At 40.8% G+C, this 25,236-nt stretch overlaps 1 protein-coding gene across 3 annotated transcripts in view; it reads left to right on the forward strand.

Moving 5' to 3' along the window:
- The first annotated feature begins 5,613 nt into the window (after positions 1–5,613).
- Positions 5,614–25,236, forward strand: part of APOOL (apolipoprotein O like) — a 54,455-nt gene continuing 34,832 nt past the window's right edge. The window contains exons 1-4 of one of the 3 annotated variants that reach the window (XM_050965103.1): positions 5,614–5,730; positions 19,502–19,598; positions 22,264–22,368; positions 24,034–24,153. In XM_050965103.1, coding sequence (XP_050821060.1) covers positions 19,545–19,598; positions 22,264–22,368; positions 24,034–24,153 — 279 coding nt within the window. In that variant the 5' untranslated portion in view covers positions 5,614–5,730; positions 19,502–19,544. The remainder of the gene's footprint in view (positions 5,731–19,501; positions 19,599–22,263; positions 22,369–24,033; positions 24,154–25,236) is intronic. The other 2 variants (XM_050965101.1, XM_050965102.1) reach the window with 2 other exon arrangements.

Consider the following 25,236-nt stretch of genomic DNA (forward strand, 5'->3'; position numbering starts at 1 on the left):
ATAGGGCCTGGATTTCACTCTATAGAAAGAGTACATTGAAAAGCAGAGTACACAAACCACGATGACATCTTTTAAAAGCCATGTCTTATGTGCACATTTGGAAACAGTACAAAACACTGAGGTTTGCTACTTTATCAATTAGGTCTGTCAAGCGATTAAAAAAATTAACCATGATTAATAGCACAATTAAAAAATTAATCATAATAAATTGCGCTGTTAATAGAATACCATTTATTTAAATATTTTGGTTTTCTACATTTTAAAATATATTGATTTCAATTACAACAAAGAATACAAAATATACAGTGCTCACTTTATAATTATTTTATTACAAATATTTGCACTGTAAATAACAAAAGAAATTGTATTTTTCAATTCACCTAATACAAGTTCTGTAGTGCAATCTCTTTATCATGAAAGTTGAACTTACAAATGTAGAATTATGTACAAAAAAAACCTGCATTCAAAAATAAAACAATGTAAAACTTTAGCGTCTACAAATCTACTCAGTCCTATTTCTTGTTCAGACAATTGCTTCAGGCAAACAAGTTCATTTACATTTACGAGAGATAATGTAGCCCACTTCTTGTTTACAATGTCACCTGAAAATGAGAAAAGACGTTTGCATGGCATGGTTGAAACCAGATTTGCAAGATATTTATGTGCCAGATGCAATAAAGATTAATATTTCCCTTCATGCTTCGACCACCATTCCAAAAGACAAGTGTCCATGCTGATGACTGGTTCTGCTCGATAACGATCCAAAGCAGTGCAGACGAACACATGTTCATTTTCATCATCTGAGTCAGATGCCACCAGCAGAAGGTTGATTTTCTTTTTTGGCGGTTCAGGTTCCGTAGTTTCCGCTTTGGAGTGTTGCTCTTTTAAGACTTCTGAAAGCATGCTCCACACCTCGTCCCTCTCAGATTTTGGAAGGCACTTCAGTTCTTAAACCTTAGGTTGAGTGCTGTAGCTAGCTTTAGAAATCTCACATTGGTACTTTCTTTGTTTTTTCAAATCTGCAGAGGAAGTGTTCTTAAAACAAGCAACATGTGCTGGGTCATCATATGAGACTGCTATAACATGAAATATACAGTATGGCAGAATGCAGGTAAAAAAGAGCAGAGGACATATAATTCTCCGCCAAGCGGTTCAGTCACAGATTTAATTAATGCATTATTTTTAATGAGCGTCATCAGCATAGAAGCATGTTTCTGCAATGGTGGTCAAAGCATGAAGTGGCATACAAATGTTTAGCACAGGGGTGAGCAAACTGCGGCCCGGGGGCTGCATCTGGCCCTCCAGACATTTTAAGGCGGGTGGGGGGAAGAGATACCTCAGTGGTTTGAGCATAGGCCTGCTAAACCAGGATTGTGAGTTCAATCCTTGAAGGGGCCATTTACACATCTGTGGCAAAAATCTGTCTCGGGATTGGTCATGCTTTGAGCAGGGGGTTGGACTAGATGACCTCCTGAGGTCCCTTCCAACATTGATACTCTATGATTCTAATCCGGCCCTCGAGGTTCCCACCAGGCTGCAGGATCCAGGGCTTGCCCAACTCCAGCTGGGGAGCAGGGTCAGGGTCTTGCCCCACTCCACGCAGCTCCCGAAAGCATCATCAACAGAAGCACGTCCCCCCTGTGGCATCTACACATAGGGCAGCCAGGGGTCTCCACACACTGCCCCGCTCCAAGCGCTGCCTCTGCAGCTCCCATTAGCTGGGGACTGCGGCCAATGAGAGCTGCAGGGGCAGCTTGCGGAGTCACCTGGCCATGCCTCGGTGTAGGAGCCAAAGGGGGGACATGCCACTGTTTCTGGGAGATGCTTGGGGTAAGCGCTGCCTGGAACTTGCACCCCGGCCTTTCCCCAGCCCTGATCTCCCTACTGCTCTCTGAACCCCTCCATCCCAGGCCAGAGCAACCTCCTACATCCCCAACCTCCTAGCCTCACCCCAGAGCCTGCACCCCCAGCTGGAGCCCTTGCACCCCAACCTCCAATTTCATGAGCTTGCCATACAAGTCATGGCTTGCCATAAAATTTCCATGTCAAGATGTGGCCCTTGGGCCAAAAAGTTTGCCCACTCCTGGTTTAGCATATCTGGCATGTAAATACCTTGCAACGCCAGTTACAAAAGTGCCATGTAAATGCCTGTTCTCACTTTCAGGTGACATAGTAAATAAGAAGTGGGCAGCATTATTTCTTGTAAATATAAACAAAGTTGTTCGTCTTAGAGATTGGCTGAATTTCTTTTATCATTTTTACAGTGCAAATATTTGTAATAAAAATATAAATAAAAAAGTGAGCACTGTAAATTTTGTATTCTACGTTGTAATTGAAATCAATATATTTGAAAATGTAAAAAAAATCCAAAAATATTTAATAAATTTCATTTGGTATTCTATTGTTTAACAGTACAATTAATACTGCAATTAATCATGATTAATTTTTTTGAGTTAATCACGTTAATTAACTGCAATTAATTGACAGCCCTATTATCAATATTTCAGTTTCAGACAATATATATTATTGAGAAAAATTATACCAATTAAATACTAAAGCAGGGGTCGGCAACCTTTCAGAAGCGGTGTGCCGAGTCTTCATTTATTCACACTAATTTAAGCTTTTGTGTGCCAGTAATACATTTTAATTTTGTTAGATCTCTTTCATTGCCACCCGGGGGGGGCAAGTGGGGCAATTTGTCCCAGGCCCTGGGCCCCACAGGGGCCCCTACGAGAATTTTTCAGGGCCACTGAAGAGGGGTCCTTCACTTGCTCCAGGGGCCCCGGAAAACTCTCACGAGTCCCAGGCCCCCAGAGCTTCTTCCACTCTGGGTCTTCAGCAGCAATTTGTTGGCAGGGGGGCCCTTCCGCTCCCGGACCTGCTGCCAAAGACCCCAGGCCCCCTGAATCCTCTGGGCAGCCCTGGACTCTTTCTATAAGTCTATAATATATAACTAAACTAAGTTGTATGTAAAGTAAATAAGGTTTTTAAAATATTTAAGAAGCTTCATTTAAAATTAAATTATAATGCAGAGGCCACAGTTCGGTGGCCAGGACCAGGGCAGTGAAAGTGCCACTGAAAATCAACTCGCGTGCTGCCTTCGGCAAGCGTGCCATAGGTTGCCTTCCCCTGTACTAAAGAATTAAAGAACATTTTTATAATTTCTAAGAATACATAAGGGACCATATCTAAAATGTATTGTTACTTTTCAGTTGTGTGGGCACATGCACGCTCATACACAGCTTCACGTTCATTACCAGCCTCATCATCTTTCTCATTAGTTAATAAAAAGCTATTATTTCAACATTCTCTCATTTATGTAAAATATTTTTATTAGTTTACTGCATACTCTTTGGAATGGTATAATATAGGTTTGCCAATCTGGCATATGCACAAGAAAGACTCTATAGCCTGTGAGAGCATGTGAGAGACCTAGGATCCCATCCCTTGGCTACCATGACTCTTCAAACATTTGTCTAAAGTGGAACAGCTTTAAAAGCAGAGATTGGAGGGCACCATCTTCCCCCCTTCAGAATATACCATACCCCAGTCATTAAGGTACTCTCCTGAGAGGTAGCATCTCCCTTCTCTCCCTCAAGCAGAGGAGGGAATTGAAGGGGGGGGGGTCTCCCACATCCCAGGTAAGTATCCTAATCACTAAAAGTTATGAGGAAGGTTCTCCTCCCCCATAGCTTACTGCAAGAAACACCTTTAGGCACCTGGCTTTGGGTTCACAGCTGAGAATCCTAAACAGAGACAGGCAACTGCTTCAAGCCTAGATTTAGGGACTGAACTCTCTGAGAGGGGTGGGGCTTACCACACACTCTTCCACTTGGCATCTCCTATTGGCTAGTTTAGGCAGGGCATCCCCTAGCATTCTGGCTTTTATGAATCCTATTCATAGGTGCTTACCTCCCCACATTTATTTTGTAGGAAACCTAGCTGAGGCTTTATGAATATTACTGATTTTAAAGGTGCCTAAAAGTTAGGGGTAGCAACATTGAGCATTGCTATGCCAAAATTCATTTATGCTAGACCTGGGATCTTAAAGTCAAATGACCAGGAGAGTCACATGAGGACTAGTACATTGGCCCCAGGGCCACATCACTGACACCCCTGAACCCACTCCACCCCTTCTATGAGGCCCGGATCCAACCCTGCCTCTTCCCCACCCCCATTCCAACCCCTTTCCCAAAGTCCCCACCTCAACTTCGCCCCCTCCCTGCCCCTATTCCAACCACTCCCCAAAATCCCTGCCCTACAGCTTCTCTTCCTTCTCCCCTGAGTGCCAAGCTCCCTGCTCCTTCTCCCTCCCTCCTGGAAAGTGCTAAGCCACCGAACAGCTGTTTGGTGGCAGGAAGCACCTGGCAGTAGGCAGAGGTGCAGGAACAGGGCATGCTAGGGGAGCTTGGCAGCCACAGGAAATAATTTAAGGGGGTGGCAGAAGCTTGATAGGCCACATTGTAAAAGCTGGCTAACCCCCCTTAATAGATTACAAGCAGCCAGTAGGTGGAAGGGGTAAGTACTGCTCATAAACACAGTAGCCTAAACTTTTTCACTATCTCTTTTCCTCTGCCTCAAAGCAGGAAGATCCTGCTCCAAACCAGTCAGTACTAGCCAGATAAGGGGAACATGAGATTTTACACTTACCAATCCAGTATTAACATGCAAGGGTCTTTGTCTAAATGTGTATAAAAGGTTTGTGAAATTTGTGTAAGACAAAGTCTTTTGTATCAAGGTACAAATAACTCCAGGGGCTGTATATTTGAGACCCCTGTGCTAGACGCTGGGAAGGGGATGGCATACAAGCCAAGTCATTACAACAATCTTACCCCATCTCAGGATTCCTACACAGATTAAGCTGGTTTCCTGGCTGTTTTGCTTCATTGGCTCAGCACAAAGCAGCCAGATCAGACTGGAAGATCCAGTTTCCTTATTCTCTGATTAATTTTCTCCAAAAAATCCCTCCCTTTGAAATAATACATGTCAGTAGCACATCACTTCTTACAAGCTTGAAAGGGCTTTTTCTACTTTATTTCTTCCCAGAAGCTTGAATTATATTTCCAGCTCTCTTGCTCCCCAGAAACATGAGTGATTAAAGTTTCCTATTTCAATGGGAGAAGACACAACTGATATTAATCCGTCCAGTCACTTTCATAGCTTCTGCCACGTCTCAGGGTCATAAGGTACTTGGCTGACTGTTCAAAACTGTAACCCTGCTCTGGGTTACCTTTCCCAGTTGAGGTCATACGTTTTCTTTCGCACGCCTGTGTTTTTCTCAGGAGCGGTCCTTCGTTTTGCCGTTACCTTCTTTACCTCAGCTGGAAAATATTGTAGCTAAACCCCATTACGTTGCAGGTGTCACTCTGAGCCCCTGCAGCTTGTGAATGAGCGTATTGTGTTGCTACATGCTCTTTTAAAGTTGAAATTTAGATGGCGAACTCCCGGGGAACGGCCCAGCTGTTGGCAATGACGATCAAAACCCGATTACAGCCTCTCGAGAAGAAACCTTTAGCGCGTTGCATTGGCGCGCGCGCTTGATATTCAAATCTGACAGGCAGGCTCTGATGAGCGGCGTCTCTAGCCCCGCCCACCACCTGTCACGCTCCGGGGGTGGAGTGCCAGGCCAGTCCCGCGGACGCAGAGCACTGGTTTGACCTCCTCGCTTGCCGTACGAACCCGCTGCTGGGGGACAGGACAGGAGGAGGGGTCACTAAAATGGCGGCTAAGGTGAGCGTCTGTCCTGGCTCCAACTGCTATGGGGCGGGGGTAGCGGTTCTGCCCCCAGGACACGTTATAGGCGACAGCAGATCGGGCGGGGACAGCAGTTCCCCCCGATTCCCTCCCACAGCCGTTGTCTGCCCCCAGCTCTCCCCTCAGGGCCACGGGGGGCGCCCTCCCGTCAGGGATCCTAGCCGGCCTGCTCCGCCGACAGTTGCCCTGGGGCTTCCCGGCTGCGCAGGAAGCTGGTCGCTCCTTCCTACGGTGCTGCGGAGCGGGGCCCCCAATCGACAGGGGCGTGCGGCTGGGAGAGGCATTGCCCTGGCTGGTCTGCACGGCACTGGCCTGGGATGTTTTCTGAGCCTCCAGCATGGACAGAAGAGGCACATGGAGCTAGTTGGTACCGATGGCCCAGAGCCTGTGACCGGGGCGGGTACCCGCCATGGAGACTGTGGGGCTCTGCACTGTAGGCGCGGGGACGGCGTGACATGGGTCTGTGTAGTCATAATCACCTCACTTCTTCATTGGCTGTCTCCACACTCTTATTGTGTCTCCGCCTTGGCCACTTGTAGCCCCTGCCTTAGGGTGGATAATGGTGTCTTGATGACAGCTGTACGGGGCTCAGTGTTGGAGACTTGTCTTGCTCGTTCATGATTAAGGCTACAATTTTGTCATGAATATTTTTAGTATAAGTCAGAGGCAATAAACAAAAATTCACAGAAGCAGTGACCTGTCCCTGACTTTTACTAAAAATATCGATGACAAGATGGGGAGAGGAGGGTCCTGCACCCTGCCCTGCTGTGGCTCGGAGTTGTGACCCCTGCTCAGTGGCTGGGAGGGACCCCTGCTGTGGCTGAGGAGCTGCTGCGGATTCCCCATTGCCCATGGTGACTGGGGAGCTCCAGGGGATTCCCCCTTTTTCCCCTCCCTCCCATCCCCCCAGCAGCTGAGGAGTTGCAGGGGGCCTGCTATTCCGGGCAGCAGGGGTATCCTGCATTTCCCGGCCACCATGGGTGGTGGGGGTACCCTGAAGCTCCCAGTGGCTGCAGTCTGAAGTCATGGAGGTCTGCAGAATTCATGGAGTCTGTGACCCAGTGACCAAAACTTAGCCTTACTCATGATTACCTGTATATCTTTTAGGGTGTGTTAGAAATATCTGTTGGAGTTACTGAGTCACTTTTTTTTTTCCTTGACATTTTAAAATGTGACTCTGCTTCTAGATGTCTTGTATTTACCTAGAAGCAGTCACCCAGGGAAATACTGGCTTTCCTCTTACGTTCTGTTTAAAAATGCACTGAATGTAGCATTTGTACGCACACCAATTTTAAATATTATTGATTTAATAATAAGTTGACAAAGTCATTTCAGATAACCTTCTCCCATTGCCACAAGAAAAGAAAAATGAAACTCAACACCCTTATATTGCATCATTCTACCAAAACCCAATTAAATGGCTAGTGGAAACCAATGTTATAGTTTTGTTCCTAAGAAAGCTTGTATACTAACTTTTTACAATAAAAAGATACCTTTGATCTTGCACACCTTTATGTATATGCTTAAATTGGTTTGTAAGATATTGGATGCTAAAATCATATCACGGAGTGAAGTGGGGGAATTAAGATGGCCTTAAAAATGTTATTTAAGGTCTAGTGTTTAATGGCTGATCAGGTGTAAAAGCAGTAGGTGTAAAATACAAATGTAAGCCCTAGCTCCTGCAGTATATTGCATGAGGATGGACTGCTGTGCCCACATGGAGGCCCTATGACTTCAATGTGGGTGCCACAGACTCTTCTATTGTCTATGACATGTCTATGGCTCAGCTCCTAAGGACTAATACTCCTAGGTAATTGTTTCTTTAAAAAAGCCCTACCAATTAAAAATTCACCCTTCATAAGTGGGTAAGGATCTGATTCTTGAGTGTGAAGTTTGAATCTATCACTACTGTGCCAAAGAAGTTTTAGGCACTGAGGAAGAACGTAAAGCAAATTAATTTTTAATTAAAGAGCAGAAAGACTCCTTCGGTTCTCAAATTCTCCAAAAAATAATTCTTCCCTCCTTTTTAAATACTCCAATTTGTATGAAAATCAGTTACTTATATCAAAACCTAGAGCAGGGGTCTCAAACACATGGCACATGGAGTTATTTGCTGGGGACCACCAAGTTCCTCCTGCCCCTCCTCCAGTTATTTCCTGCAGCTGTCAAGCTCTCCTCACCCGCTGCCCACCCCCGCCCCCATGTCCCTGCTCCTCTGCCTACCTCCAGGCACTTCCTACTGCCAAACAGCTGTTTGGTGGTGCTTAGCGCTTTTCAGGAGGGAGGGGGAGGAGTAGGGAGACGCATGCTCAAGAGAGGAGGTGAAGAAGAGGTAGGGCAGGGTTGGGGATTTGGGAAAGGAGTTGGAATAGGGGAAGGGGTAGGAAGAGGCGGGCAGGAGCAGGGCCTCATTGAAGGGGTGGAGTGTAGGTGGGGTAGCAGGGGCGAGGTGTCAGTGATGCAGCCCTCGGGCCAATGTATTAGTCTTCATGTGGCCCTTATGGTCATTTGAGTTTGAGATCCCTGACTTAGAGGGCAGTGCAAAATAGAGCTTAGAACAGTGTCTAAACCTATCCATTAAGTGGAGTTGAGACAGAAGCGTCCATAATGAAATTATGGAGCGTCACAACAGCCTGTAAAGTAGATAGAATATTCTAATGCTGTGTTTTTGTTTTTGTTTTGTTTTGTTTTTAAATTGAGCCATCAGAGAGGTAAAGTGACACGACCAAGGTATAACAACAAGACAATGGCATCTCTTGGTATAGACCTAGGAGTCCTGATTTCTAGAAATTTAACTCAACCAGTAGATAAACATTCTAAATGGAGGGCAGGAATAAAGTTATCAGTTGATGCACTATTGTATATAATTAGTAATGCGGATGTTCTTGCATCATAGACGTTTAACAAAGAGTAATATTCCTGATATCCCCAATTTTTTTTCTTTTACTAAATTACTTCATGTTTGCTCTGTCCTTAATAATAGAACATACATTGCCTGTCATAATGTTCCCTTGTCACAAGTATACAAAAGATTCTCTTTTGAATTGCAAAGGTAAACTGAACGTTGAAATAAAGGTTTTAAAACAGTAAAAATATAAAAATGATTTGAAAATTCACTCACGAAAGCTCATGCCCCAATACGTTTGTTAGTCTATATGGTGCCACAGAACTCTTTGCCGCTTTTATAGATCCAGACTAACACGGCTACCCCTCTGATACTTGAAAATTCTTAGCGGTTTAGTGCTCATTTCTCTCTAAACACTTTCTATGTTTTACTCACATGGAAGAAAACAAGAATTTTAAGAGAACTTAGAAATACTATTTGCTATCTTGGAATATGCTTCTTGATACTTTTGACAGGCAGGTTTCATTTAATGGATTCTGATTTTTAAAATTTTGATATAGAGAAAATTTAAAAGGAAAAAAATCCTCTATATTAAAAATATAATACCTGCATCTTGTCAGCCATGTTTCATATAATTGTATCTAGCCTTTAAATTATATTTACCATTAATAAAACTTGAAATAATAATGGTAATATATTTACCATTAATAAAACTTACTTATTGGAGAACGTGGGAGGAAATGAATTTACAATATGCAGTCTGTTACTTAATGGGAATGTCATCTGACATGTTATTGTAACTGAGGCACGTTGCTTCGGTGGAGTTATTCCAGATTGACATCAGTACAACTTTGATTACCCTTTCCCTCTCAAGGGTAGAGTTCCAGCTATTAGCTAGCCCCTCTTATCTGCTCAATAGGATTGGTTTCTCCTCTCTGAGGGCTGCTAGTCTTGCTTCTTGACAAAAATAAAGTGGTGTCTGATTAAAATATGAAAAAAGACTAAAAAGAAAATTAGTTTTGTTAATTATTTTTTTACGGTCCCTTTTCATCTTCACATTTTGCAGATGTTAACTAAATGAATCCCCACAATACCCCCGTGAGATAGGTGAAATCAAAGCAGGGGTTAAGAACTTGATCATGCAAGATGCTGATACTTTGCAGAGTCGAACCCAGTATGCCTTGCCCAAAGCTTCAGAAGACATCATTCGAAGAGCCAGGTTTGGCACTCCAAAGTTCCTGGCTCCCACTCATATGTTGAAATAACTAGACTGCACTCTTTTGACTTTGAAATTAGAATGCAGCGTACAGTGATGTATTAAGAAATTACAAACATTTTGATAAAATGTTTGATAAGTGAATAACAAATGGACTATCAGCAAATTTAAGACATGTCTGTATGCCACTGAGCAAGTAAAATCACACATAATTTTACCAGTAAGATTCCGTTTCACACCATGGCCATTCCCACTTGTTATGCATGCCTTGTGCAGCTTGACTTTTACTTAATTTAAAAGAGATGTACAGTACCATGGAATAACTACAGCATTTCACATAACTATTCACTTTGCATTCATAAAAGTATACAAACAAGATTAATATTTTTATGAATAGCCTATAAGTAAAATAGAAATTAATTCCTTATGTTTGGAAGATGCAATTATACATAAGAAAACATGACATTAAAACATGCTAAGTTATAACTAAATTAATGTTTTAAATACATTCAATGTATTGTAGACAGCAGATGTTAAATGCTGCATAATTTTAAATGAGACATTAAAGTTGTTTTCCCCTACAAAATAATTGAAGCAAATGTGTGCAAACATACTTGCACCCTTACTGTGCATATTTGTACAGGTTGAGTCAACAGGATGAAAATCAGGTTTGTTACCTAAAATTCAGTTAAGATGCTTTTTCTTTAAAAGGATCTGTGTACAGCTAGACTCGAGTTCCTTGTTTGTTCTCCTGTCTCTACAACTCCCAATTCCTGTAAAATTTGCTCTCTTCCACAAGTACTGCTGGTGTCCATATGCATTGTATGGAGATGGGAACATCATGAAACGTTCTGAATCGATTTGCCTTCAAAAACACAACTGCTGTTGGTAAAATAATAATAAATCATATCATTTGTTTTATTGCACTGTAGTTATTAAGAGAACCAAACAGACCTCATATGGGTGTGGAATAACATCTTCACTTTGTTGTTCCCCTGAGATACTTTCAAAAGGGTAAGGCGTTCTGAAGTATTAGATTATTTTTTTTTTCACTAAGGCCACTCACTACTTTGTACTTGATCAAATTGTGGAATCCCTGTTTAAAGGAGCAAGATATCTGTACAGAGTTTGAAGGGGGAATATGGTTGTATGTTAGTTATAGAAAACTAAGTGGTCATGGAAGGCATCTATACTTGATATCAAAGATATGCAGCTTTAAGAAGAGTTCACCTATGTGAAATTGTGACCCATGCAGCAGTTGCTAAAATTAGACCTATCTTGATCTGGTTGTTAAGTATATGGTTTTGTGAGAGCAAGCTGCTGAAGGCAACTTTATTAAAGACAGACACATTTTTTTAAAAGTAACTTTTAGGAGTCCTTGCTTATTGCAGGACTCTTTATTGCTTTCTGTTTATTTGAGTCTTTTATGTTTTCTCACTTGAGATTTATCCCAACCTGCTAGGTTTGTTTCCTTAGCTTTACAGCACATTTTTGGAGGGAGAATGCCAAGTTTTCATGAGTTTTAATGAGAAGAATAGTCTTCCAGGAGAGTCACATAAATGTGGAATATAGATTAAAGCATAATGGAGCCCTAAATCTTTGAATAGTAAGGCACTGTATACGTTGTAGTCCTGTAGCTCTTTAATTTTCATACTTTTTGCAGAATCTATATTTTTGATCTCTGATATTATTTCAACACTTGGAAGTAGATTGTTTGAAATGCAGAGACTTAAAGCCCAAATTATGTAGGTATATTTTGACAGCTTTATTATTATACTTTGACGTGTTTTACTGCAGTTCTATTATTGTAGAAATTATGCTTTTAGCAGGTTTTTTTTCCCTCGAAAATATAGCTATGCCAGAATTTTTCCACTTAAGCAAAATATCTGCTGTTCATGGTTCTGTGACCAAAAATAATGTCAAGACTGTTAGTCTGTTCTGTTTTATAAAACTAGTTTAGTCCTTTGCGATGCGATGTCTTTCGTATGGATAAAAAGCAGATCAGTCATCTAGAGCCTCGTGTTTTTTGCAAATGCAAAATAACACAAAATGAAATAAAAACAACCTATAAAATGAAAAAACTTATCCTGCAGTCGCTGCTCGTGTTCCACAGAGCTTGGCCCAGTCCCCCATTCCAGGCTTTGTGACCTGGTGCACAGAGTCGCAGTACAACTCATTTAAATTTGGCCCATCTGACCCCCACTCCACTGGTCATGAAGGAGAGGTGGCTGGGCCAAACTTGAGCAGCGCTGCAACACTGTGCATCAGGTGGGGATGGTGTCTCTAGTCTATATTTGCTAAAGCTGGTAATGGGCGACGGGGATGGATCACTTGATGATTATCTGTTCTGTTCATTCCCTCTGGGGCACTTGGCATTTGCCACTGTTGGTAGACAGGATACTGAGCTAGATGGACCTTTGTTCTGACCCAGTATGGCCACTCTTATGTTCTATGTTCTTATGCAATGCCTGGAGAAGGAGGCTAGGACAGGAGCCATTGCTATGGGTTGAGAATAGGCAGGCTTACTCTGCAGACCCCTCCTATCCCCTGGGCACAGGACCCAACCACCTCCTCGCCATGGCTTCCCTCCACGTTCCTTGGGAGCAGGACCCCGATCCCCCAGGGATTTCAGAGGGACAGGACCTGACTCAAAACCATCACCAGGGGGCAGGACCCGACCTGATGCCTCCTCTGGGCTTCACCCATATATTTCCATAAGCAGGACCCTTTACCCTCCCCCAGGATCACCCCTTCCACCCTGAGAGCAGGACCTGATCCCCTCTCCCTTGCACCCCCCCTCCCCGGGGGGCCACCCAACCCACTTCCCACGGCCTCCCACAGGCCCCCACTCCCAGAGGCAGGACCCACCGCTGCTCCCAGCCCTCCCACAATAAAACAAAATTCCCTCCAAATAAAAAAATAAAAGAATTTCATGCAGGCTAAGAAGAACACTGTGATGTACTACACAGTACTGATGTCTCCTTTTGCCAATCCTTCTGATTGTTTTCAGTGACCAGCTTTCAGTCTAGAATGCCAAAGTCACTGAGAAACTCAGGAACCAAAAATTCTGGCTCTGAATACCATACAATTCTAGTGAAATCTGGATCCATACTCACCCTAGATTCATCTCTAGAAAATAGTCTTTGAATTTATTCCTTTTATAAAGTGTTGCTTTAGAAACTATTAAAGGTTTAAAATGTTATAGCAGACAGTTTAGTTAGGTGGCAATGAAAGGATGCAATAATGAAAAAGGAAAAAAAAAAGATGCATTAGATTAGAGTTAAAATTGGTTAAGTAATGTGTGCTGTTATAGTATCATCATGATCTAAACATTTCACTTTTAGAATTGGAGTTCGTTTTGTTCCTTAGATTTCCTCAGCTGTCTTATATTTAAACACTTTGAGACATGGACAGTGTCATTTTATGTTTGCGCAGTACCCAACCCAATAAAGCCCCAGTCCTGATTTATCCTTTATGTGCTACTGCAGTACAAATACTAAATAATAATACTCTTAATTATTAGAACATTCAGCTGTATTTGGACTTAAGATGAGTGCAGTGTATATTTTTCAGAACAAATTGTCTTGTGGTTCTGCTCATGTGATCATATCTATAAACAGTTTCATGATCTGGAGGGATGAGCACAGAGTTGGAAGTCACACAGTGCTAAATTTAAATCCTTGCTCTATCATTGATTTGCAGATAAAAGGCAGCTTCTTCAAACTAGCAGTATTGTAGCTCACTGCATAGTGGTGTGAGAAGAAATTTTGGCCAATGATATGAGCGAAATCTCCTGTTCTTACAAATAATGCTATGGAAACAGAATAGAGAGGACCTCATGCACTTGAAACATCCAAATTGCATAGAACATAATTTACCTGAGATGTCTAAAGGAGAAGTCTGCCTCGTTTTGATTTGATCATAATGTTCTGGGATCTCTAGATATTTCAAACCTGAGTGTTATGGTTTTTGCTGATGTCATTGGAAAGGATATTACTAGTTTTTCCTCTGTCCATGATTTCTAGAGAGATGCTCAGGTCAGAAATACATTTATTTGCAAATTATTGTAAAATCTGATTATGGGCTAATTAATAAAAGAGCAGTGGAGTCTGAAAACTTCTATTAAGGCACTAATGACTGCTCCACTTGTAGTATTTTGATGACTAATTGCAGTTTGTCACTGGCTTGTGTTATATCAGAAACACATGCTAAATTTTAGTTAATGTTAAATTCAGATCTACCTTACGATGAATCCAGTCGCCATAACATTGCTTTTATGTAGTTCAAAATAATAGTCTTGAAAAATATATATATTTACAACAACTGAGAGCTTTGGGAGTATGGAAGGAACATTTTTCTGATGGTTTTCAGGAGTGACAGCAAAACTTTTGGGCCTTTGGGTTGCTCTGCTGGGTAAATTCTCCTAAGCAGAAAACCAGTGATAGGTGGACAATGTGGAAGTGGTACTAGAAGGTTACAGGCACCACTGTTTTTCAAACTACTTTTCCATGAGTATAATATTGATGGTGCCTTGGGATAAAGTCATGCGTTATACACTCAATTCTGGAAAAAATTGATATAATTATTAAATGTGGGCAGGGGGAAGAAAATAAATTAATTAAAAAAAAAAATCAGGAACAAAAAGATGGAGTATTTAATTCACTTCCATGCCAAATTTTTGTTACGTGTAGGGGGATGGGCATCAAGGAGTTGGTTACAGCTTTCCAATCCTGTTCTGCATGGCCATTGTCTAATTTAGACCACTAGCATAAAGTATTTAAGGATATGCCTACACAGGGATAAAAGCCCCACAGTATGGCTGTGGCTGACCTGAGTCAACTGCAGGTATTTTATCTTCATGTAGACATACTCTAGTGACCTTAAGCAGACCTGTGAAACTCTTATAGTAGAGTTTTAAAATAGTCAGAGAATGTCTATATTGTATAATTGTAGAAGAATGTACATGAATAAGATTGAACAGTGATTAATTATTCTTCATTAGACTGACTGGATCATAAAATATAATGAGAGGGAAGATCTGTTTGTTCATCAGTCTGTTCTCCTGGAAAACACATCACAGATTATTTTAAGATCGTATGTATTATCATTTTAAAGTTATGTTCTAAAAATGATCATATAAAAATGACATTTCTTAATACAACAAACTTGCTTGTGACTGTGTTTATGCCAGCATTTTTCTTCATGTTTCCCCACCATTACACTACCATAGAGTGGACAATAGCATTTTAACCAACATCCTAACCCTGTTCAGGTTAATCATATGGTGGTTAAATTGCTGGCAGCCTCCCTATACTAGTGCTTCCATCTTTGGAAATTTACTAGTGGAAAAGCAACTGTGAGAAACTTTAAGAAAAAGGCTTGTACCATATAGAGGAGGCTTTCTGTGTTCAGAGTCATAACTGAAGCCCTGTGCAGATACAAAATTTGTATCTGTATCCACATCTGGTCCTCAATCTGCAAAAATGGCCCACAGATATCTGCAGATTTGCAGGGCTCTAGTCATAACTGCTGACTTTACTGATTACTGCTCCTTATTTTCATTATTCCTGCACAGTCAACACAATTTTGGGGGATTTTGTTTTAGTTCGTATTTTATCAGAATCGTTCCAAATGAAACATCTTTTAGTGAACCAGAAAGAATGCATCTTGATATTTGGTTTCCTGGTTGAATTAGCAAAACTGGCAGGTTTTTTTTTAAAGTTATTTTACATATAAACTGAAAAGATCTGATCTGGAATAATTGTAAGATGATAAAATTGAAACCCACTGATTAATTTTTACCAGTGTAACCAGAACTCAAGGTCAGAATCTCCAAATGAATGCTACATTTACTGTTTGTTGTTTATTGCTCTACTCTGTGTCCTTTGTAGTGTGAAGATTTCTATTTTAGGGTACTATTATTTAAATATTATTTATGAAGTTGGTAGTGACTTTCATAGTTAGGTTTGCATAACAATTTCCATTACAAGCCCCCATTCTCATTTGCCTATAATGTTATAAAATTTTAACCATTGGTGCTGAAATTTTCCATGCTTGGTCTCTGCCTCAGGTGGAATTTTTATTTTTAATTTTTGTTAAGTTTCAGCAAAAATTCAGTTGCAGTTTCAGAAAATTAGGTTAAGGGAAATATGTAACTTTGCTAATGTTAAAATTCTTTTTCAAACCATTTCTATGAAGAGCTCTAGTGCTTTTGTGATTTGAAGTAGGAGCTTAAAATTTGGCAGTGACTAATCCTGGGATGTGAGAGGCACTTATTTCTATCCCCATGAAAATTTATCCAAATGTCACCAGGTTATAAACTGCTGAAAATGTTTGTTTGCATGTACTCAACAGATCTTTGTAAGGCTTTCAGCTAATACCTCTCAATATTCCAGCTGGACTGAGCTCCCCAGACCCACAGAGCTTGAGCTCCAGACAGGACACAGCAACAGATGCCATCCCTTTGGCTTATAGTACAAAGTGCCAGGCTAGGAGCCAGGAGGAAACCCATCTCTTCTAATTTTGGTTGTTCTGCTTGCTAATTATCAGAGGGGTAGCCGTGTTAGTCTGGATCTGTAAAAGCAGCAAAGAATCCTGTGGCACCTATAGACTAACAGACGTTTTGGAGCATGAGCTTTCATGGGTGAATACCCACTTCTTCAGATGCTTGCTAATGTTAATTCTGTGCACTTCACAGCCCTCATTATTAGGTAAGGTTTCATACCGCTAACTTAAGAAGTATACTGTCCCTACATTTTACAGATGGAGTAAAATGCATTTTTGTAGATCAAGTGATAATCCTTTGTTTTTAGAGCTAGAGGATCAAGATTTCAACTCCATCTCTGTTTACTTCATCACACCACAATAACGTTAACCAAAATAAATACTATTCTTTTTTCAGTAATCTCTGTATACACACACAACACAAACTTTTGAAAAAGAACAATAGCAATTACATATGCACACAGTAGTGTCACATTGATCAGCGTTAAATGGAAGTTAACATATAATTATGCTAAGTTAGTTTTATATACTTTCCTCATTAAACTACGCAAACAATCTTATTAGAAGTAAACATTTTCAACAGATTTAGTTAATGAAAATATTAACCAATATTTTCCATTTAACAGAATCACTTAGAAGGAAATATTTAGAGGTAAAGTTGTTATGATTATATATTTCTTTATACTTAAGAATAATGTGTTCTCCTTGAAGTGATGATCTCCATATATATTCCACTGTGTGGTATACATGCTTCTGAGACTGGAGAATTCTTGCAAGTAGTGTCCATTGGTCTATGCCTGCTCCCTTGCTCTCCTTGTGTTCTGTGCTGAGGGAAAAGGGGCTCTGTGGACCAGTGCTTCTCCGGTTCCTTCTTACCAGTACATGCTCTGAGTCTCCAGTGTCTGGAGTTAGCTATTTCAAAGATTTATATGTAGTTAGCATTGTTACTAGTTTTACAGATTTAAGTAGCAGTTAGTTAGAACCTCAACCCCAGGGAATTCTCTGATCCCCGGCATGGGACTTAGATTATGCCTGGGCTTCAGGAACTGCATCTGCTGCTGCTGCTACTCCTTCTCAGTCAGCAATGACCGCCAGGGCTGCCTATACTTCCTCAGAAAAGCTCATATCTATGTTAAATTTAGTGTCCACCTGGCCTTCCCCAGCTGAACATGGCAGGCATAAGAAGTTCAACTTCAAAAGCACCTATGGAACACCACGAGACCTCACTCGGATCCAGGTTGCAGCGATCCCCCCTGTACATTGGCCTGAGCCCTAGAGGATTACTCCTCCCAGCTTGATTTTTGACTCAGGAATATAATTCGTCTGGGCTTTCTCATAAGAGTAAGGGACGCTCAGAAGCAGAATAGCAGATCTTCTGCTAAGAGAAGAGATCCCTCCCTGATCCTGTCCAGGTAAAGCGAGACTTCATGCCTAGAACACAAGGATTTAGGTCCTCCTAAGCCTTGTGACTGTTGATTAGAAGATGCATAGGAGCAAGGCTTTTTCAGTACCATTCCTTGCATCGTCATTGATGCTGACCATGGTGCCAACTAAAACAAAGCATCATAGCTGAGGGACTGGGAATGGTTGGTACAGACAAAGACCATGTAGTCAGACACTTCTTTACTGGAGGTACCATCACAGCCCTATAAGGATTACTAAGGGTCCCTTTACACTGGCTCCAATGGTGCAAATCGATGTGATGCAGCTTTCAGAGGTTCCAGTATCTTGGCAGAACTCCAGAGGATATCTTTCTCCTTCCATACCTGCAATCTCCCTTGTTGTTGGGACCAATCTTAGCATGGAGATTCTGTCAGTAGAAGACATGGACTTAGGGAGAAGCTCATCTCTCATCCCATCCCTGGTACCATTGTTGATTCCATCTCCACTGGATTCAGAGAGATGCTGTGGTGGACACCTAGCACAGTTATCCACCTGTCCAGTCATTGTGGAAGCTGGATATCATCCATTCCAGTTATATCATCGAGTTTCCTTCCTCACCACCTCCAAAACCCCCTTTCTTGTCCCTCTTCAGGGACCACTCTTATGAGGAGATCCTCCTTCAGGAGGGAGACTCCTTTCTCCAGTCCCTGCAATGGAGTGAGTACATCTACAGCATGAAGGAAAAAGGATTTTATTCCAAATATTTTCTAGTCCCCAAAATGACAGGATGGTAGAGATCCATCGTTGATATGTGGTGATTTAGTTGGTGTTGGTCCTGTTTGAGCAGGGGATTGGACTAGATGACCTCCTGCTGTAAGAGTCTACCCTGACTAGGTTTTATAGGGGTGATCATAGACTCAGTCAGAACAAGGTGGTATCTCCTTATGTATAGATTCCAAGCCATGGGAAACTTGATAGATCAGGTTATATACAACCTTCGGACATGGGTCTGGATCTGATGTTGGGTCACATGGTGTCATATACTTATGTAACGCCATTTCCCACACTCCACCTCTGCTGCCTGCAGGCTTAGCTTTGAACAATAAACATAATGAGTAAATCCAGCATGAACACTATAGTGACACTTCCCATCAAGATAAAGGCTTCTCTGACTTGATGGAAAGCTTCTGCACAAGTTCTGTTCCTGTGCTCCATGCCTGATAGAACAGTAATCATGGACTCTTCCTTGTTAGGTTGGGGCACTCATGTGAACAGTCACACAGTACAGGGTGATTGGATGCCCTGAGAAACCAGAATGCATATAAATATCCTGGAATTCAGAGCAGCCCAAGAAAGATTCAGGGCAGTCTTACCATTAATCCAGTCTCCCCGCATTCTCATAATGTCAGATAATATGACAACCATATCTGATGGAAACAAACACAGAGGAATATGATCCATTTCTTTGTGTATGGAAGTGGTCAATTTATGGATCTGGTGTATCAAGAACCACATCACCCTATGAGCAGTGTGCCTCCCAGGAACCTAGAATTTGCTGGTGGACAGCCTCAGCAGGCGGTTTGTCACTGACTATGGGTGGAAGTTACACAGCTTAGTGGTGAGGAACATCTTCACTCAGTGGCGAATATACCTGGAACCTGTTTGCCAGTAAGTGCCATACATACTGTTCCAGGGGTGCTCAGGATCTGTACTCCAGAAGCTATATTCTCCTACTCCCTTGAGCAGACTGCTTGAACTATGTCTTTTCTGTTATCCCTCTTCTTCCTGGATTACTGCAGAATATTCGACAGGACAGAGAACAAGTCATTCTCATTGTGCCAAATGGCCCAAGTCTTCTGTGTATGTCAGCCCAACTCAGAAACTCTTCATATCAAGGTATGGTATTTGAATGGATGTGGGACCTAGAACATTCTTCTTCCAAAACAGTGCAAGCAATTCTTACTAAGACCGGAAAGGACTGCACCCAAAAAATGTTATCTAAGAAAGTGGAAGCATTTATCTGGGCCCAGGAGCTCAGTATATCTCCTGAGACAATGGGTATTCTTGATGTTTTTGGATTACCCCCTTACCCTCAAGATGACAGGTCTTGTTCCTAGTTCTACATAGGTTCACTTGACAGTAATCAGTGCACATCACCCTCCAACATTTAACAACTCCATGTTCTTATGAGGCTTAATTAGAACTTTCTCACTGGTAATAAGACCACCTCCTCAATGGGACCTTAATTTAGTACTTTTAACTGTTACTCAGCCATGTTTCAAATCTGTGGCTACCTGTTTGATGACTCACCGACCTGTCACTGGAGTAGCTTTCCTCATTGCTATCACCTCAGCAAGACAAGTAGGTGAACTAGAGATCCTGATGGCAGACCCTCCTTACACAATATTTCATAAAGACAAAGTCTCACTATGATTACATGCGCAATTCACTCCTAAAGAAATTTTGGAATTTCACATACCTGGGCTAACCACTTACCTGTGTTCTTCCTGAAGTCCCATGCCTTACAGAAAAGTCTTCATTCTCTGGATGTGAGATAAACTTTGGCATTGTACCTGCAGAGAATGAAACCAATCAGAATGTCACCAAGGCTGTGTGTTGCCCTAGCAGAATGAGCCTGAAGGCAAACTATTTCCGCACAGAAGATCTCCAAGTGGATCTTTGACTGTATTGTACTTTATCAGCTGGCACACTTTCCTCCCTCACATGGGACACATGCTCACTCTACAGGAGCACAGGCAGCCTCTGTGGCATCACTTCAAGAAGTGTCTCTGCTTGATATTTGTAAGGCAGCAACATGGAGTTCCATCCTCATATTCATGAGACATTATACCTTGGTTCATGTCTCCTCCATCTCAACTTTTGATGAGATGATTTTGGGATAGTGATTTTACAAGCAGCCATATCACTACCATATTGCCCCTCCTTTTCTTTGAGTGCCTCTTTTCAATCTCCTACAGCGGAATACACATAGGGGCTAGCACTTGAAGAAGAAATGGAGGTTACCCTTCATAACTGGATTTCTCAGGATGTGTCAACCCTATTTGTATTCCATTACCTGCCCTCCTTCTCTCTACTTCATATCATCTCTGATTTGCAGTAAGTGGAGGTACTGGAGAGGTGTCTGACCATACCACACCTTATACCCTCAGCACAGAGCACGAGGTGAGCAAGAATGTAGGCACAAACCAGCAGACACTATTTTGACATTCTCTGGTCTCAGGCACATGGAGTGCATGCGTACCCTCCGTAGAATTCAGATAGGGACCACAAGTCTTGAAGGACTCCAGTTACAAAGAGTATCTTCCCTTTTTTTGTTTTTTTCGGTTATCAAATATCTGATGTTCTAAACTATTCATTTCCATATACTTTGCTTTTAGTTCTTCAGTTTTGTGAATGAGGTGATAAATAACCTTTTTTTTTTTTGCTGTTTTAAAACAATTATAAATTGAAAAATGTAAATTAAATTTCTTTTTTTTTTCTGTTCTAAAATGCTTTATCAAAATTATCCATAAGTTATAAAGAAATTGAAATCCAAAGCCTTTTCCTGTTCCTTATACTCTGGTCAATGTAATGTTGCTTGTATTAGGTAGGTTTCTGCTTGCAGAGCTACACCCATATTTGAGTGGATCAAAGCAAGTTCAATATAACGTGGTTTCACCTATAATGCAGTAAGATTTTTTTTAGCTCCCGAGGACAGCGTTATATCAAGGTAGAGGTATGTATGTCAGAATCTGAAATAGAACTCAAAGATAAAACGTACCTCCTCCATAAAACTCTTAGTATTTACTTGTGTATGTATTATAACACTGAGATTTTACTAGTAAAATCCAATATTTGAGAAGCAGAATTTATTAATATACCTGCTATGAGCTAGCTTTAAATAGAAAGCCATTGTGGTGAAGGAAATACATACTCTTTAGCACGGCTCTTTCTTCTTTGTTTAAGCAGGGTATAGCAAAATGAGGCTGAACCATGAGTGGGTCTCCTAGATGCTATCGCAATACATATTCTTTCTGATGTATTGTTGTTTATTTTGTTTAACAAAACTATTCTATCCACATTACTTTAAATAAAATGAGTGTAGTCAGAAGTACCCAAACACAGCATTATGGTACTGGCAGTAATAATGTCTGTGGGAAACAATATTAATTGCTGCTTTTTGAAACTGAACTAGCTGGTGTAATAGTGCAATCTTGAACTGCATCTCAGAGGTAATTCTGATTAAATAAAAAATTACTGAAAAACTAGTAGTAGGGCTATACCAATACAATGAACTGCACTTTTCAGGCTCTGGATCTCTTTCGAAGTGAATGCTCTTGTATTTTGGTTGTATCAAAAAGGTTTCTGATGTTTTTGTGTGATAGAAGTGGATTTTAAAAGGTACTTTCTTAACCTGATTTTTAATTTAAAATCATTTGACGTGCTTGGTCTGTTAGATCAGTCACATCAGTGTTACTGGAATGACCTCTGGATTTTAGTGAAGAGGAGAAAAGAGTTTCCTAATTAAAGATTCTTTTTTTTATCTCTGTCTCTCTCCCAGAGGGCAACGCTAGCAGTTATCCCAGCTGGTCTGGCATTTATGTCTATTAATATATATGCTGCGACAGAAGGAGAGTCAAAACCCCAGTCAGTGAAGCCAAATCAGGTAAGATTCTTGCTATGGTCTCATGCATTTTTTTGACAATAAGTGAACATATACAACACCAGTGAATCTTTTCTGTAAACTATATCCTACAGAAGACATAATAATATTTAGAAGATGTTTTGGAATGCTATAGCACTGTTTCATATGCTATTACAAGTGATCAAAATATAGACAAAATTACAGAAAAAATCTTTTTAAAGTTTAATAATATAATAGATTTTACAGATGTAGGCCAAGCAGGCCGGAATACAGTTGTCACAGATCCTAGCAAGTGACCCCTTCTGGCCACTCACTAGGATTGCTGTGAGGGGAATCCAAGCCTCTGTGTCCATGGGTCCCTAAGTTGCATTAAGCCCCTTGAATCTGAACAGAGTCCAGCCATTGCACCAATCTTGGGAACTTTAGTCGCACTGTCAGGACACAGACCTTTTATGTGGCATCCCTTTCAGAGAACTGGAAAGCATTGTCCAGCTGCCTGGCCCCTTTGACCAGAGCAGCTCTTCCAAACTCCCTTGTACTTAAACACGTCCTCTCCCAAAACTCCACTCAGAATGTGTGAACCTTTTGGTTTATGGTTAATTCTCAGGGGGATGCAACAGTTGTGAAGCAGTTAATTTGCACGCATACTTTGCACAGAGTCTAACGCATTTGTTCTTTGTTTTAATCATATAAAACAGAAGATAACAGCTCATACACCAATAAAAATCTTAAACTGCAGTGTCCTTCACTTTCTAGGTTGTTGGGGATCATAGATGTTCAGAAAAGCAGGCAGGCAGGGTGTCTCCTGCGTCACAGAGGCTCTCTCCCTCTTGACTCCCTTACTCAGCTTCTGTGACCTTGCCGTTTTCTGCCTCCCTGCTTCCTCTTCTCATTTGGCTCGCTATTTAACCTCCCCTACCCCACTTTCTTTGTTTTGTCCTTTGGGTAACTTTCCATTGCTCCTATCTTCCCTTCCTCCCTCCCCTCCTCCCCCCGCCTTTCAGATGAATCCACTAAACTTGATTTCCAAGGGTAAGCTGTGCTTCTCTATAATCTTTTGATGTGGCTGAAACACTGTCATTAATCTCAAGTATGTCCATTGTCCCTATCTTGTGTGTGCGAGCTACAGGACCTGTCTGCACTGATGGAACTACATGCATATAGGCCCCCATTTTTTCATAATACAACTTCACAGTATCAACCAGAAGTCATAAGTTGCACAGCTGTAGCCTCAGTTCATCACAACAGTATTTACAGAGACTTTCATGTTACTATTGCTCTAAAGTTCAATTTTAAGTAATATCACACATTTAGATATTTGTATTCATGTTAAAAAAACTGGTTTTCCAATTCTTGCCATCATTTTATTTTCTAAAGTACAAGGTGTGTGTGTGTGTGAGAGAGAGCGAGAGAGAGAGACACTATATCATACTCAGAAATAATGCTACTAATTAACACTTATATAATGCTTCTCATCTCCAAGAACTTTATAAGAATTAATCCGCACCACAGTTTTGTAAAGAAGGTTTATAGATACAACATGATATGAAGGCTTTGTTGTCTTATGGGAAGAAAGAACATTTGCTATTTTCTTCAAAGTTGTTTCTAAAATTTAGTATTTACATGTAGTGACTTTTTTATATGTTTCTGAAACTAGCTCGCTAGAATAGATTCTTTTCCTTTCAGCTTCCCATTTATTGTGTGCCGCCTCTGAAATCAAGATATGTTGAAGAAGACCCTGGTCATTTACAAGTGGGATTTTCTACATTAAGAAAGACAACTAGTCATTATGTTGAGTGGTGCAAGGTAAGAAATATAGTTTGATTAATGCTTGAAGACAAAATGTTCAGGAATTCCTGATTTAACACTTGAGTACAACATAAGAGAACAGCATATTCCATCCAATTTGTTGGGCACTTAATTAAATCCAAATTGCCGTGGTATGTTGGGGATAAGTATGAATGTTATTCTTGGCCTGAGCTTAGCAGGGAACCAAGAAAGGTGTGTGGAGAGTAAGATGACCTCTTCAGTCTCCTTGCAGTCCAAACCAAACAGCAGTGACCCCGAACAGATCCCTTTCTGTCTACCCCTGAATTTCACAATTTTGACAGCCTCTAATGGCAGCATACAAAATTACTATTTGGTTAAAGCAAGAGTGGAATATATTAATGTATTGGTTTTTTCCAATGCTATTACATTTTATTTTTGTCACTTTATTTTTAAAAGTCATTTAAATAATTATGTCCACCCTAACTGAATAGGCATATTCACTGAGGCATAAGTCTTTGCTGGAATGGAGCCCAATTTTGAATTGACAGTGTAATTTTACTTTTCCCCAACTGCATTGGTTGAAATGGATTGATGGAAAATTTGAATGCCTGGGAATATGCAAGTTGTAGGACTTCCCATGGTTTGCTTGATTAAATCATTCAAATAGAAATATTTTACACAATTAACCCAATCATTAAATAGTAATACTAACTCCTGAGACCACCTGGTCAGTTCCATATTTTTAAAACCTCACGTCTCAAACTACAAATGTCAATGTTAAGAAACTTAGAGTAATCAGAGTTACTTAAGCATTGCAGATTGTTTTAGCTCAATAAAGTAAAAGGAATAAAAACATTTATCTTGTTTTTTTCATTAGAATAAAGCCTGTTTTCCAGTTTAAGAAGCTAATAATTCAGATTTTTAATTGGATCCAAAGAACTGTATTTAATACCATAGTTCTTTCAGCTGCCATTGTTAGTACAGTTAGGCTGTGTGATTTCTTATGATGTCTACCTTAGAGCTCTTGACATTTAAAATTATTTTTCATCCATTAGCCTTATGACCTCACTATTTAAAGAATCTGTGTTATTACCATATCTTTGCTATGGTCTTCATCAA

This window comes from Gopherus flavomarginatus, chromosome 8 (genome assembly GCF_025201925.1).
Source record: "Gopherus flavomarginatus isolate rGopFla2 chromosome 8, rGopFla2.mat.asm, whole genome shotgun sequence".
Classification (NCBI taxonomy): Eukaryota; Metazoa; Chordata; order Testudines; family Testudinidae; genus Gopherus; species Gopherus flavomarginatus.